Source organism: Triticum aestivum, chromosome 7A, assembly GCF_018294505.1.
Source record: "Triticum aestivum cultivar Chinese Spring chromosome 7A, IWGSC CS RefSeq v2.1, whole genome shotgun sequence".
NCBI lineage: Eukaryota > Viridiplantae > Streptophyta > Magnoliopsida > Poales > Poaceae > Triticum > Triticum aestivum.
In genome coordinates, this window is record NC_057812.1 from 50,038,897 (window position 1) to 50,055,897 (window position 17,001).

Here is a 17,001-nt window from a genome sequence, read left to right on the forward strand (position 1 = left end):
CAACATTTCCTCCACCTTATCATCATCTGTCAGTTCTTCCATACCTGAAACCCCAACACCTGGATCTCTAACATAATACATAAAGTCTGTCATCCCATAACCTTCAAGCTCTATTAGTGCAATCAGATTGTAAAATGTGATGTCATCCACATTTAGGCTTCTTTCAAGATTATCTCTGTCATGGAAATGGAATCTGACTTCCCACACTTCATCATTCAATCTACAGTTCAAGTAAAGCAATTCAGTTCAAGTAAACAATTCAGTTAAAAGTTAAATATTCAGTTAAAAATATAGTTTCAGTTAAAAATTCAGTTAAAAGTTAAAGATTCAGTTATATATTCAGTTAGTAGAAACAATTCAGTTAATGTTTCACTTAAAGATTTAACTAAAGTTTCAGTTAAAAATACAGTTTAAGTTAAAATTACAGTTTTAGTTAAAAATTCAGTTAAAAGTTAAAGATTCAATTATATATTCAGTTAGTACAAACAATTCAGTTAATGTTTCACTTAAAGATTTAACTAAAGTTTCAGTTAAAAATACAGTTTAAGTTAAAATTACAGTTTCAGTTAAAAATTCAGTTAAAAGTTAAAGATTCAGTTATATATTCAGTTAGTACAAACAATTCAGTTAATGTTTCACTTAAAGATTTAACTAAAGTTTCAGTTAAAAATACAGTTTAAGTTAAAATTACAGTTTTAGTTAAAAATTCAGTTAAAGTTTCAGTCCAAAATACAGTTAAAGTAATTTGTTCACTTAACAATTCAGTACAGGATTCAGTTATAAATTCAGTAACATTTTCATTTAAATATTCAGTTGTAAATTCAGTAATTGAGTAGGTTGAAATTGAGTTTAACATTCAGTAATTTTATGTAATTGAGTAGGTTCAAATTGAGTTTAACAATCAGTAATTTCAGTTAATGTTTAGGTGCCTACTACATACACTTAGAACCCTAGAACTACATAAACACTTCACTTACATGTCTGACCACATAAACAACCTACAACAATAATCCTATAACACTAGAATCACAAACACTTAGAACCCTAACCCTAGAACCCTAACCCTAGAAACCAAATCCGGGTACGGAAAGAGAAAACTTACGAGACACCGCCGAAGGAGGATGCGTAGTGATGGCTCCCCTCTGGATCTTCCTTCACGGCCTTGGCGAATGCCCTCGCCACCGCGTACTCAACACAGTAAGACGGCGACGACGGCTGTGGAAGAGGCGGAGCCTGAGATGGGTTTGAACTGCCGCAAACCTCTGTTGGATCTGCAGGAGCACCACTGCCACCAGATGCATCGCCAGCACCACCGCCACCGCCATCATCACCGCCACGCGAGGTGGCCATCACCGGCGGCGAGCAAGGGCGAGAGAGGAGAGGGGAGCGGGACGAGAGAGGAGAGGGGAGCGGGACGAGAGAGGAGAGGGGAGCGGGGCGAGAGAGAGGACAGGGGCGCGGGGGGGGGGGGGGACTGTCTGACAAGGACCGACCGGCGTGGCGTCTTGACCGTTTTGTTCCTAACGGCGCCGTTTGCCTGTCCGTCAAGCCACGTCAACGTTTTCGGGGCCCACCTATCGAAAAAGAGATCAAACGAGGCTAAACGGCTATTCAGTGCTTTTTGCAATGGGTTAAGAGATTTTACGGTGTTTTTTTGCAACAAATTAACGACTTGGTAGTTTCCTGCAAACCTAGCCACAAATGTGGTGGTTTCTCGCAATTGACTCCCTGGCGTGATGCCCAAGGAGGTGGCTACTTCGACTTCCACGACAGAGCCAGCGAGGATGGCGTCGAACGCCGACCACCGTGTGTACGTGTTGCCTGGCTATGCTCACAGGCTTGGCAACGGAGAAGAACCAGCCACGGTGTAGCTCGGCCGGAGACATGGAAGAAGCAAGGGTCGCTCACAGCCGGTTTGTTGAAATGCCCATGAAGGAAAAGAGTAAGAAAAAAAACACTTGAGTCATTGGCGGGTGGGACATTCATCCAACTCAGCATATTGTCCACATAAGCACGCCATGTCATCCTGACATGCGGGCCCTACTTGTCGGTTTGGCCGTTTTCTTGACCAAATCCAAGCATTAGTGCTCCGTGTCACAGGTTAGGCGCTGAATTTGTGGTTTTTTGTGTCCTCGCACAAATATGGTATCAAGTCGTTACCCTAGACCAAGTGTGATAGTTTTGGGTAAATAGTTATCTCGAGTGTGTTCTTTTAAAAGACGGTAATGTACCTGGTGATTGTTCGCCAGCAACACATGGCATTCCGAATGATTTTGATGACATTTTTATTTGTAAGTGGGTCGCAGTTTCTTTGAAGAGACATCACATTTTTCATGATGAAAGCCTCGAAGATACATGACATTTTTCATGATGAAAGCTTCGAGACTATCATCTTTCCAAAAGAAATCCCATGTGTTGCTGGCGAACGGTCGCCAGATACGAGGTCGTGCTTTTTTTGTTTTGGAACAAAGATGACGTGATTGCATCGAATGTTGGCTTTTTTTGTGGACAGTCACGTACGATGGGATTTTTGTTCGTTTATTTATGGATGGAGATTATGCTTTTTCGCACGCCAGGGCTGCGTCATGCCGACCAGACCACCGGAGCGCACCTGCGCCGTGAGCCCAATGCGCGACCGACATGTCACCTCCCAGTGGCCCTGCCCCTAAGCCGTGTCTCTCACTTTGTCCTAAAATTGTCCAGATTGGCGGATAGATAGGTAGTCCGGGGTGGATAGTGTCCTACCGGGCTGACTGACCGGGTGCGTCCGCGAGCCCCTTGGGTCCTCCCCATATATGGTTTGAGTATGACTGTTTACTAAAGTGGGTGGGGGTTCGGTTGGATCGCCTTTTTTTTTCCTTCTGTTTCTTGTCTGGTTAGTGATTGGGCTGTTGTTCGGATGTTTAAGGAGGATTTGGGGGAATTGGGTGTAGATGTTCATAACGTTGGAAAGCACCAGTGTGTCCGCTCCGAAGCAACCACGACAAGACAAATGAAGGGCGGGTTCCATCGCAATGTCGAACGGCAAAAAGGAAGAAACTTGGCTGGATGATGGTGGTGAAGAATTTGAGAAATGGTGGTCTTTTCATGCGGAAACAAATGTGGAACGATCGAAATGCCCCCCCCCCTAACTTGGATGGGTCTGGAGTGCCGAACGTCTACGTGATGAAGGTCTGGACACCCATAAACCTCACCTAACTTTGCAACTAGGTTGTGCTGAGTTGGGACGGCAGGACGCAACCTCGAGACACCACAACACATTGTGTAGAAGAAAAGAGGCCAAACAAGAGGGCCCGAATGTTTAACCTCCGCGCGTTGGGTTTGCGCTTGGTCCTATCCACAAAACCGACTCTCCGGCTTGTGGACCGACCTTGGTGAGGCCACGCGCAGAAGCATAGAGGTGGTGGCCCCCGCCCGCCGGCGCCGACCAGAGATAGATTGTGAGTGCGCCAGCAGCGACAACCCCCCAGACCCAATCCGCCAGTGGCCCCGCCCCTAAGCAACCCACCGCGAGGACCGCAGATTCGAATCCCTCGCCCCCGCTCCCCTTTCCTTCCTTCACCCAAACCGAACGCCCCGACCCTCTATCTATTTATCCCGCCGGTCGCCTCCCGACCTCCTCGTCTGTTCCATCCTCTCGCTCTCGGTCGCTTTTCCCCTTTCCCTTTCCCGTCGCCGCCGAAGGAGGAGTTCGACCGGTGGCTGGAGACGGGGGAGACGCCGGCGATCCCTCCAGCCTCCGCCTCTACAGGGAGGTGCGTGACCTCGGCTTCAAGACCTTCCTTGGTGGGGAACTTTAGTACCCACAGCTGCTTCGCCGCCCCTCTTCTGCTGTTTATACCATTGCACATCACTTTCACCCTGCCTTGGTGGGGAACTTTGTTTCTAGGAATTTCATTGACCTACGCCCTGTTCCAAATATTTCATTATGTTGGACTGAATACTCTGTTCTAGCCGAGTATGCGTTTCAGATATGAATTTAGTTAGTACCGGAAATAAAATTGTATCCAGAGCACTGTAGTGTTTTGCCAACTAGTGTTCCTCATTTCTGCGTAATGGGATTCTAAAACGTGCCTTCTGTGATGATGTGCAGGGCAACAGCTGACCGGGAGAAAACGGCGACGGCCTACAAGTCGGAGAAGAGGAAGGAGATGGAGGCGGAGGGGTACAAGATCCTGGGCAACTCCGGCGACCAGTGGAGCGACCTGCTGGGCTACTCCATGAGCGCCCGCTCCTTCAAGCTCCCCAACCCGATGTACTACGTCCCTTGACACAACAGAGCAGACATGATTGGTGGGCATAGTGTGAGAAATGCAGTGCTTATTTATCTATTGCGTTCGTCATGCCGGCCCGATTGACTGAACCCTGTACTGACTGACTGAGTGTGCAAAACAAGACTGAGAATGGAATTGAGAAGGAAGAATTTATACCGTGCAAATTATTCGCTGACTTCATGTAGCATACTTGCATTGGACTTGTGAGCTTGATTGTGTAATGGATGAGATGCTAAATGCTGTTGCTCTGAAATGAAATGTTGACTTGATGGACACACTGTGCCAAAAAGGCGAGGAATCGACAGAATCGCTCCGTGAAATATCCTATGCTGTTAAGCAGGAAGATATCTCCTGAAATAATATCTTCTGGGCATAATCTACAAAAATCTAGCCTCCTCATCTCTGCTGAACAAACCAAAAGAAAAAAAGTGGTGTACATCTTCAGATCTTCTTACATTGTTGCAAGGAAGGAACCAGCTAACAGTAAAACTGCAGTGCTGCTCTGCGCACCTCTTTTTATTCTGTCAGCAGGATCTCGCATCTACCAACACTTGTGTAGGATCTCTGAGGTTTGAAGGAAGACTGCATCCAACACAGAAAGACACCTTTTTTTTTCTGTCTACAGAAAGTAACAGCACCCAACACAAAGTTCAGAATGAATTCCCCCCAAAAGGGAGATTGATGTTTATGTTTTGAAGGGCAAGCCTAGATTAGAACGACAGCGTGACAAGATCGAAACTCGCTGGAGCTACCATGACACGCAAGGTTACCAAAAGTGTTGCCAAAGTCAGATGTTTATACTGATACTCTGTTTAGTCCTTGACTTTAAACTGAACCTCAAATTAAACAGGATCAACGGCCAGACAACACGCTGACATTGCACAATAAAAAAACAGATGCTGAATCTTATTGCTTGTAGAAAAAACATTGTGTGTGTCGCCGTGCTTCAGTTTCAATGGAAAAGAAAATTATATCTAGTAAGAATAACAGCACGGCGTGTCTCTGAAACTTTTGACGACCTTCTGGTTCAGATGGCTTATTATGAACTGCATCATGGTGTGTTTTTCAGCGTTGCAGGACCTGCAGAACCTGCAGAACCTGCTTCATGGAACTGCATCACCGTGTGTTTTTAGCGTTGCAGGACCTGCAGCACCTGCTTCATGGACGACCGTGATGATGGGTTTGTGCCCGTGCAAATTAGCCCTAGCTTGAACACCAGTTGTACCTCACGCGAGTAGGCTGGATCTCGTATGTCTGCATCAATCACATTTGTCAATTGGATGCTCTCATCTTGATGAAATTGCCTCCATGCCCATTGCGCCAAATTCTCGTACCCGCCCCCACCATTTGCACGCCTCCCTGTTACCAGCTCCAAGAGAACAACCCCAAAGCTGTACACATCAACTTTCTCGTTCATTTTTCTCGAGCTTCCGAACTCTAGAAAATAAAAGATGTAAGTAGTTGTTCACATAGTTATAAACTTATAATACAGAGTTCAAAATAACTGAAGTTGTTACCTGGAGCTATGTATCCGAAGGACCCAACCACAGCCGAGACAGACTCTGGCTCGCCAGCTTTAAGTAGAGAGCGAGCTAGGCCAAAGTCCGCAATCTTTGCTTTGAACTGAGGACCCAGTAGGATGTTGCTGGACTTCACATCACGGTGTGCTATAGCAGGAGAGCAACTGTGGTGCATGTAACACAACCCTCTTGCTGCATCGATTGCTATTGACATTCTTATCGGCCAGTTCAACAACCGTCTAGTTGTACTAGTAGGGTCATCTTTCTGATGTAGCCATTCATACAGGCTACCATGTTCCATGTATTCGTATATGAGGAGCTTCGATTCAGAGCTTGATATGAAGCCAAGCAACTTTACGATATTGGCGTGTCGGATGGATCCAAGAATCTCAATCTCAGCTTGAAACTGCTTTTCCAGCACATCATGTTCCAGTTCACCACTACTAGACCATATTTGCTTGACAGCTATAACCCCGCCGTTTCTGTTACCTAGGCAGATCTTATATACCTTTCCTGAGCCACCGCTGCCAACAAGGTTTGTATCAATGAGGTTGCAAAGGATGTCTTGAATGTCATAATCAATAGCTTGGAAGGCCGTCAGTTTCCACTGTGGAGATGGGGCGTCGTCCTTTTCCTTTGAGAAAAATGCCTTGATCTTAGTTAAACCAATCAGCCTTGTGCATATGAGAATGGCTGAACCAAAGACGAGGAGAATAATTACAAGCATCTTCAAGTGCAATCTGGTGCATGGAGGAAGGTTTCCAAAGTGGTTGGAGGAACATAAGCTGGGATTGGAAAGAAAGCTCCATTGAAATCTTCCCATCTCGAAAGGAGATGGAATCTTGCCTGTGAGTTGGTTACTAGAGAGATTGAGGAAGATGAAGGGAAATTGTAACTGTACAAGGTTTTCTGGTATTGGGCCGGAGAGATGATTGTCGTCTAATAAAAGGAGGGACAGATTCTCGAGCTTACAGCAATCGCCTGGTATGCGACCTGATAGAGAGTTACTGTGTAGATCGAGGACCTCCATATTCTGCATTCTCCAAATCTCACTAGGTATTGTCCCGTTCAACGTGTTAGAAGACAAATTGAATATTCTAAATTGGGTCAGCTTGGATAAAGTGTCTGGAATTTCACCAACTATGCTCATATTACTCATTGACAACTCTTCTAGGTTTGTCAAATTTCCAAAATGTGGATTGATTCTGTGTGAAGCAAAGGGATTGGAAGATAGTTTCAGAACTTGTAGGGATGAAAGCTGGCAGATTGAACTTGGAATACTACTGGATAAACTATTCGATTCAAGGTTAAGGTACGCAATCGTTTTTGATAGTGCATGAATATTTAGTGGGAGACTACCAACAAAAGAATTGTATGAGAGGTCTAGAAACTCAAGGCTTGAGCAACTGAAAAGAACCATAGGGAAAGAACCTGGAATGTTGTTGAAAGAAAGGTCGATGTGTGTAAGGTTCTTGAAAAAGCAAATTTCTGACGGAATTGGCTTGGCAAGATTGTAGTTACTGAGTGAAATACGTGTAACAAAGCCCTCCCGGGTGCAACTGACGCCATCCCACTTACAGTGGTCTGCGTCCATGTTGTAGCTCCAGCTGATCATCAGCGGTTTGCCCCAGTAATTCTCAAGGCTTAGAAGTGCTTCCTTTTCAGCCTTCCTGCTCATGGCTTCACAGTTGTACCCGAGGAGCGAGCAAATGAGGAGGACTAGAGATAGCTTGTGGAGGATGGTACTGTGAACAAGGTGCGAATTTGCCATTTCTGCTAGTCTTATTTGAACTATTAAGCTACGGGAGACAACTTGTGGAGAAACGCGGTGTTCATTCATTTGGTGAATATTCACGCTGGCTTGATTGACCGTGTACTGACTGTGTGAAACAAAATTGAAAATGATATTGAGATGGAAGAATCTATACTGTACAAAGATTTACTAACTTCATGTAGCATGCATAAATTGGACTTGTGAGCTCGATTGTAATGGATTAGATGAGAAATGTTGTTACCTTAAAACCAAGTGTCATCATCAGATTCCTCGGGTGGGGTTCAAAGACTGCATCATCAGATTTTGAATAGACACTTCTCCTTGTGTAGGCATGTACAGCAAGTATCTTGTTCCAGAGGCAACAGTCTTTGAAGGGCAAAATCATGTTGGAGCTCCACCGCCGACCTCCGCAGCCTCTGCGCCATCGCCGTCTTCGCTGTGGCCGCCAACGCCTCCTCCACCGCGTCCGTGCTCGCCAACACCTCCGCCCCGCCTCCGCCCAGCGCGTCGCTCCAGCGTCGCCGGCCAAGCAGCGCGGCGGAGGCCATGAACCCGACGCCCAGCGCGCCTCTGCCCGAGGGGTGGGGGGCTGATTGCTTTTCTGTTTTAGATCAAGGGGTGTGTGTGTAAATTTTTTGCTCTTACAATCTGACCCCACTTGTCAGAAAGTGATCAAACGGGCCAGACCACCTCATCAGTGCTATTTGCAACAAGTTTACCGAATCTGCGGTGCGTTTTGCAAATAATTAGGGTGTCGGGGATATACCCCGCGGTGTTGAGTTTTTAAAGAGATCTTTTCTTTTTTGACGAAAATAGCAGGAGCTCTGCCTTTTGCGGCGATCGTACGAGACCGACGAGAGTTCATCCAAGGCCACGGCCTAATCTGTTCCACTGCTTTTCCACAGGGTCACAGGCTTAAAGTTCCGAGAAAGATAGGTGTCTGTGGGCTACTCATCGATCAGCTAGCTGCCACCCTCGTGTACGTACCGTACGCGCACAAGAAGTTAATCCACGTCATCACACAAAGGACGGAGGCCGATCCTGCTCAAGCATATCAACTCAAGTAGTACTATTTCCGATCACGTGCGGTGCAGATTTTTTACTACATCAAAGTGTTTCGTCCACCCGGCAATACTACCAAGTGTGCAGCTATGGGTATCCCGATCTGAAAAAAGAAAAAAAAAGGGAGCAGGAGTCAGAGAAGGACGTGAAGGCCCTGCCGTCTCCGCCTCGTTGTGGCCCCCGCCTTCCGCTCGGCCTCAACCTGCTGGACTCCGCTTCCGTCATCGTTTTCAATCAAAGCCGCCGAATCCCCCCGAGCCACCGTAAATCGGCGCGGCCTTGAACCGGGTCCTGCCGCCTCCCCAATGGTGAGTCAACGCCAAGCCACGCTTGGTTTCGCTCCAAACCGTCACCGGGCATCGCTGCTGCGACCGCGACTCCGCCTAGCCGATGAACCGGATTCCAACTACAGAGCTGCCGTGTTCATCTTTAAGCCGCCCGATTCCGGGCTCCGCCACGGTCAGGCTTTAAGCCATCATCTCCGAGCCGTCGCCACTGGGACCTTGTGCTAAGCCACCTTTGGCTGGCCTTATTCTGAGCCATCGATGTGAGCTGCCGCGGTCTCAAGGGGGTGGCTAAATTGCTGTTGAATCTACTGGAGATTATTCACGAACATTGAATACGGATCATCCGTCGTGTGCATGAATCAGGTGTACATCTAAGGTCTATTTTATTAGCGCATATTATTTTTGCCAAGAAACAATTACTTTGGCATGTGATATTTTTTGACGCAGGGCAATTGTTCATTACAAATGAGGAGTTATATTACGGGCACGTAGCACGCGCTAGCAATGCTCTGCACCGGCGTTTCGTCTGTATCAACCACCCGGTGAATGAACGTGCGCAAGTTACTGTCCCGGTGGTCCGGTTTACATCAGCTTGCCGGAACCGCGCCCGCGGTTAACTCACCCGTCCGTGACGGTTTACGATATTGGTGCTGATTTTCTCCGTCCGCACCGGCTTACTGTACCGCGGCCGACTCATCTGTCGGAACTACCTCTGATGCTGCGGTCATCTTTGCTGTCCGTCTCTAACAGCCCGGTCTACATCAACATACCGGACCGCACCTGTCTGCATGAGCTGTTTATTGAATATGAGCAAGTCACTACTTGCGTAGTCTGGATTTCTTTCAATAAATTGAAGGCAAATTATCATTCAGCCACCGTCTGCACTGGACGGTTCAATGGGCAGGCGCACAAATCGCCGCCACTACAGTTTGGTTAACTTTAAATCACCAGTTGGAAGGAACCATTGGCTGAGTTGCTGACACGGCTCATACGAGATCATTTACAACCCGCCGCAGTCACCTTGACCTTCTGTGGATTCACATTGTACTATCAACACCAATGATATACAAGTTATGCCGGTTTCTATCACGGTCAAATATGGAGAATCTCAAGCCAACTCCTCGAGTCACCTTGAGACTTGGGGGCTACAATGATATGACTTAGCAAACGTTGCCGGTTTTTAGTGAAGTCAAGAACCCCAATACGTTGGAGGGAAAGATAACCCGGTCCCGGATTCACATCGTGTTGTCAGAAGATTTCCGGATTAAAAAGTATATGACAGTTACAAAATCCCGGCTCAATGAAGAAGTTCGGGTCATCAGAAAAGGATTCCGGTTTAAAATCTGGTTCAAGGGAAAGATGTCTCCCACAAAGCTTTGAAGCTCTCAATATCCGGTTCAAGATCCCGGTTCAAAGAAGAATTTATCTCTTGCAAAGGTTAAAAATTGCCGAAGAGGACCTGCTGCCATGATGCGCGGTTCAAACATGGATATCCTGCCTTATTGGCTTATCATATTATTGATCACTTGGGGGCTTGGTCGTATCCGAACCATAGCAACACCTTTTGATAGGCGTAAAGCCACAGCATCACTTGGGGACTTGTGGTTACGTCTGAACCATAGTCACGCCTCTTGATGGGGGAGAGCCACCAGATCACTTGGGGACTTGGTCACGTCTGAACCAGTCATGCCTCTTGATCGGCCTAAGGCCACAGAATCACTTGGGGGCTTGGTCGAACCCGAACCATTGCCATGCCACTTGATCGGCATAAATGCCACGGTTTCATTTGGGGACCTGGCTAACTTGAACCATAGCTACACCTATCGGGAGCTTGGTCGTGTCCGGACCATGGTAACGCCATCTGATCAGCTCAAATAAGCCTCTTTTTGCAAACTGTTTTATCATTGCCTTTGCTTCACAATTTTCTTTGATAGATATTTTTTCTTTTTTGTTGCGTTTTAAACCGACATTTCTTAAACCGGTTCGACTGTCAATTACAAATGGACGGGACGCGGTCAAATTTTAATCCGGAGACTATCTGCCCGGTTTGATTTTCTGTTACCATCCTATTATGGAGTAAACCGATGTTTATCAACCCGGCTCGGCTTTCAACTACAAGTTGTCAGTACACGATCAAATTATAAATCGGAGACTATCAGTCCGGTCTGGTTTGACTACATGTCACCAGTATTATATATGGTTAATCCGGTGTTTATCACAACCCGGCACGGTTTTATCATAAACCGGCACAATATGGAAGGAGTTATCAGTACTCAAGATTTGGGTTATCACCCTTACTACAAAAAGTTGGTAAAACCAACGATGTGATTTAATGTCACAGGTATGATATATTTCATATTTGATTATTCTAAATGCAGCCTTGGTTATAAACCCAGGTTATATGTTAGGCATTATGACCCGTCCAGCGGTAAACCGCCAGGACACTTTAAACTTGTTGTATGCAGAAACAGGTTGAATAAAGCATGATTATAAATCACCGGTGTTTATTAAACCGGTAGTATGATCCAGTGTTTATTAAACCGGCCTGGCTTTGGACAATAAGTCGCCAATATATATTCGGATTGCGCCATTGGAATCATGCGCTTATAAATCATTGGGTTATATTATTCAAATAGCCAAACTTGGCTGAAATTTCATTATGATATTGAATGAATAAGGTTTTCATACCGGATTATATTATCTTGAATAGCCAACATGGCTGGATTTTTATTATTAAGGTTTTCAAAGTCGCTATAGCGTAATGTCTACTCTTTTATCAAAGGATATGATTTATTCTACAATGGAAGGAATAGTCCCGAGTCGCTGCAGGCTTACAACCCGGCACTTGGGGGGCTACATTATTCAAATCGAGATTACATGCAAGTCTCATGTCGCTGCAAGCATGCATCATGACACTTGGGGGCTAATGCAAAGTCATTTTTACTAGTCTTATTGAAGACCCGACTCATCATATTATAATGAGCCGGCCCTTGGGAGCTATCAATTGCTCCCGTCAACAATTCAAGGTACACAAGTTTTCGTCCATAATATTGAATGATCCATTGCTCAGTTGGTAAAGTACAAAGCTCTTAACCTTGTGGACGTGGGTTCAAGCCCTACGATGGAAGCTACATTATAAGATGTTATTTTCATTGAAGTATATATCAAGTTCCGGTTCAGTATTATCTTACTAAGCCGGCCCTTGGGAGCTACACATCACTGGTAAAATCTACATAATTATATTTATAAAGTTCCTGCTCATTATTGCATAATGACCCGGCCCTTGGGGGTTACACTGATTGAAGTTTTTATAAGCAATTACAAGTCCCAGGTTGCTGCAAGCATGACAACCCAGCACTTGGGGGCTACATATATGGAGTATTCAGTTTATATGATTGAGATGAACAAACCGGATTTCTTCAAGGTTGAAACATTTATTGGAGCAAGTCTTAAGTTATCACTATGTTCTCCTCTTAAGACTTGGGGGCTACAGGTATTATGCATATAAAGGAGGAACATCTTCATTTTATCAGTTTTGAGCAAATCAGGAAGATCAATTACATGACCCGGTGTCGACAACAATTATGACCCGGCGCCATCAATATTTATAAACTGGCCATTTTGGTAATATTAAACCGGCAAGTTTTACATCTTCAAACCGGCTGAATATCAGATAAGTATTTTCAGACCCATATTTCTTAAACCGGCGGAGCTGAGTCGAAGGAGTTATTCTTCACATGTTTCTCGATGACAAGCCAATGTCGGCAAATTGATTATGAAGCTGGTCTGTTGACTCAGATTTCCCAGAAGGAGGAAATAACAAGGACTTAAGGATGATCAGGTACCGGTTTACAAAAATTCTTAACCTGGAGCATAACCTGTCAAAATTGTTCTTGTGTTTATTTTGCAGCATAAGTTTACCATGAATAAATCCAAGCTAAACTTGGGGGCTAATGTCGGGAGATATACCCCGCGGTGTAAACCGGCCGGAAGTTAACCCGGCCGGACTTGGCGGTTTATCTGAAGACCCCGCTGACACTTGGCGAGTTACTAGCGACCCGCCCTGACCTGGCGGTTTACAAGCAACCCACCTGGTCATTATGACTCACTGGTGATCCGGCGTGCGGGATCAACGGATGACAAGGCCCAAAGCCCAGAAGGCCGGTTCACGTTTAACGGTGGGCCGGTTTAAGAGGAAAGGCATGAGGAACATTATCTTACAAGGAGCTAAGACCTGGACTTGTATCCAGTTTGTATTAGAGATAGACTAGTCGTAATCCTAATAAGACTCCACATGTAAACCGCCCCTTCAACATATATAAGAAGGGGCAGGGCTCCCCAAAAGGGGACAAGATTCACAAGTTCCACAAGTTGGACAAGTTAGGTTTAGACAATAGCTCTCGAGATAGAGCACTCTTGTAACCGTGGTCATCATCATCAATATCAATGAAGCAGGATATAGGCTTTTACCTCCACCGTGAGGGGCCGAACCTGGGTAAAACATCGCGTCTCTCGTCCCGCTCAACCCCTCTCAAGTTACCACATAGATGCGTTGGCCTCGCGACTTCTGGTTGCAAATCTCCATTGCCTCTCTTCACCAATCTCCATTGCAAATGCTGGTACTGGTGCACACTTCTGCTTCAAAAATGAACTCTCCTATGTGTTAATGACCTGCACTAGCACTGGTTGTGGCTTTGTTGGGCTAGGAAACAGTACTCCTGCTGTATCTATCTCATACACCACTGGCACACCTATTTCAGATAATGGAACCTGCTCCTCACAAACTGGTCCAATGTTCAAATCACTAGGTCTTGGAGCATCACTTCTGATGACTGTTATGTTCACCACCTTCTGACCTTTGATAACTAGGTCATCCAACATTTCCTCCACCTTATCATCATCTGTCAGTTCTTCCATACCTGAAACCCCAACACCTGGATCTCTAACATAATACATAAAGTCTGTCATCCCATAACCTTCAAGCTCTATTAGTGCAATCAGATTGTAAAATGTGATATCATCCACATTTAGGCTTCTTTCAAGATTATCTCTGTCATGGAAATGGAATCTGACTTCCCACACTTCATCATTCAATCTACAGTTCAAGTAAAGCAATTCAGTTCAAGTAAACAATTCAGTTAAAAGTTAAATATTCAGTTAAAAATATAGTTTCAGTTAAAAATTCAGTTAAAAGTTAAAGATTCAGTTATATATTCAGTTAGTAGAAACAATTCAATTAATGTTTCACTTAAAGATTTAACTAAAGTTTCAGTTAAAAATACAGTTTAAGTTAAAATTACAGTTTAGTTAAAAATTCAGTTAAAAGTTAAAGATTCAAGTTATATATTCAGTTAGTACAAACAATTCAGTTAATGTTTCACTTAAAGATTTAACTAAAGTTTCAGTTAAAAATACAGTTTAAGTTAAAATTACAGTTTCAGTTAAAAATTCAGTTAAAAGTTAAAGATTCAGTTATATATTCAGTTAGTACAAACAATTCAGTTAATGTTTCACTTAAAGATTTAACTAAAGTTTCAGTTAAAAATACAGTTTAAGTTAAAATTACAGTTTTAATTCAGTTAAAGTTTCAGTCCAAAATACAGTTAAAGTAATTTGTTCACTTAACAATTCAGTACAGGATTCAGTTATAAATTCAGTAACATTTTCATTTAAATATTCAGTTGTAAATTCAGTAATTGAGTAGGTTGAAATTGAGTTTAACATTCAGTAATTTTATGTAATTGAGTAGGTTCAAATTGAGTTTAACAATCAGTAATTTCAGTTAATGTTTAGGTGCCTACTACATACACTTAGAACCCTAGAACTACATAAACACTTCACTTACATGTCTGACCACATAAACAACCTACAACAATAATCCTATAACACTAGAATCACAAACACTTAGAACCCTAACCCTAGAACCCTAACCCTAGAAACCAAATCCGGGTACGGAAAGAGAAAACTTACGAGACACCGCCGAAGGAGGATGCGTAGTGATGGCTCCCCTCTGGATCTTCCTTCACGGCCTTGGCGAATGCCCTCGCCACCGCGTACTCAACACAGTAAGACGGCGACGACGGCTGTGGAAGAGGCGGAGCCTGAGATGGGTTTGAACTGCCGCAAACCTCTGTTGGATCTGCAGGAGCACCACTGCCACCAGATGCATCGCCAGCACCACCGCCACCGCCATCATCACCGCCACGCGAGGTGGCCATCACCGGCGGCGAGCAAGGGCGAGAGAGGAGAGGGGAGCGGGACGAGAGAGGAGAGGGGAGCGGGACGAGAGAGGAGAGGGGAGCGGGGCGAGAGAGAGGACAGGGGCGCGGGGGGGGGGGGGGGACTGTCTGACAAGGACCGACCGGCGCGGCGTCTTGACCGTTTTGTTCCTAACGGCGCCGTTTGCCTATCCGTCAAGCCACGTCAACGTTTTCGGGGCCCACCTATCGAAAAAGAGATCAAACGAGGCTAAACGGCTATTCAGTGCTTTTGCAATGGGTTAAGAGATTTTACGGTGTTTTTTTGCAACAAATTAATGACTTGGTAGTTTCCTGCAAACCTAGCCACAAATGTGGTGGTTTCTTGCAATTGACTCCCTGGCGTGATGCCCAAGGAGGTGGCCACTTCGACTTCCACGACAGAGCCAGCGAGGGATGGCGTCGAACGCCGACCACCGTGTGTACGTGTTGCCTGGCTATGCTCACGGGCTTGGCAACGTAGAAGAACCAGCCACGGTGTAGCTCGGCCGGAGACATGGAAGAAGCAAGGGTCGCTCACAGCCGGTTTGTTGAAATGCCCATGAAGGAAAAGAGTAAGAAAAAAAACACTTGAGTCATTGGCGGGTGGGACATTCATCCAACTCAGCATATTGTCCACATAAGCACGCCATGTCATCCTGACATGCGGGCCCTACTTGTCGGTTTGGCCGTTTTCTTGACCAAATCCAAGCATTAGTGCTCCGTGTCACAGGTTAGGCGCTGAATTTGTGGTTTTTTGTGTCCTCGCACAAATATGGTATCAAGTCGTTACCCTAGACCAAGTGTGATAGTTTTGGGTAAATAGTTATCTCGAGTGTGTTCTTTTAAAAGACGGTAATGTACCTGGTGATTGTTCGCCAGCAACACATGGCATTCCGAATGATTTTGATGACATTTTTATTTGTAAGTGGGTCGCAGTTTCTTTGAAGAGACATCACATTTTTCATGATGAAAGCCTCGAAGATACATGACATTTTTCATGATGAAAGCTTCGAGACTATCATCTTTCCAAAAGAAATCCCATGTGTTGCTGGCGAACGGTCGCCAGATACGAGGTCGCGCTTTTTTTGTTTTGGAACAAAGATGACGTGATTGCATCGAATGTTGGCTTTTTTTTGTGGACAGTCACGTACGATGGGATTTTTGTTCGTTTATTTATGGATGGAGATTATGCTTTTCGCACGCCAGGGCTGCGTCATGCCGACCAGACCACCGGAGCGCACCTGCGCCGTGAGCCCAATGCGCGACCGACATGTCACCTCCCAGTGGCCCTGCCCCTAAGCCGTGTCTCTCACTTTGTCCTAAAATTGTCCAGATTGGCGGATAGATAGGTAGTCCGGGGTGGATAGTGTCCTACCGGGCTGACTGACCGGGTGCGTCCGCGAGCCCCTTGGGTCCTCCCCATATATGGTTTGAGTATGACTGTTTACTAAAGTGGGTGGGGGTTCGGTTGGATCGCCTTTTTTTTCCTTCTGTTTCTTGTCTGGTTAGTGATTGGGCTGTTGTTCGGATGTTTAAGGAGGATTTGGGGGAATTGGGTGTAGATGTTCATAACGTTGGAAAGCACCAGTGTGTCCGCTCCGAAGCAACCACGACAAGACAAATGAAGGGCGGGTTCCATCGCAATGTCGAACGGCAAAAAGGAAGAAACTTGGCTGGATGATGGTGGTGAAGAATATGAGAAATGGTGGTCTTTTCATGCGGAAACAAATGTGGAACGATCGAAATGCCCCCCCCCTAACTTGGATGGGTCTGGAGTGCCGAACGTCTACGTGATGAAGGTCTGGACACCCATAAACCTCACCTAACTTTGCAACTAGGTTGTGC

At 45.4% G+C, this 17,001-nt stretch overlaps 1 protein-coding gene across 1 annotated transcript; it reads right to left on the bottom strand.

Annotated features, from left to right (window-relative positions):
* Positions 1–5,403: 5,403 nt before the first annotated feature.
* On the bottom strand, positions 5,404–15,135 carry LOC123152970 (leucine-rich repeat receptor-like kinase protein CLV1B). Its single transcript, XM_044572315.1, has 7 exons — positions 14,888–15,135; positions 14,763–14,783; positions 13,669–14,012; positions 7,974–8,169; positions 7,373–7,674; positions 5,792–6,934; positions 5,404–5,711 (listed from the first exon to the last, which is right to left on the bottom strand). Exons 1-7 carry the CDS (start codon positions 15,133–15,135, stop codon positions 5,404–5,406), a joined length of 2,562 nt encoding a protein of 853 aa, XP_044428250.1.
* Between the last annotated feature and the right edge of the window lie 1,866 nt (positions 15,136–17,001).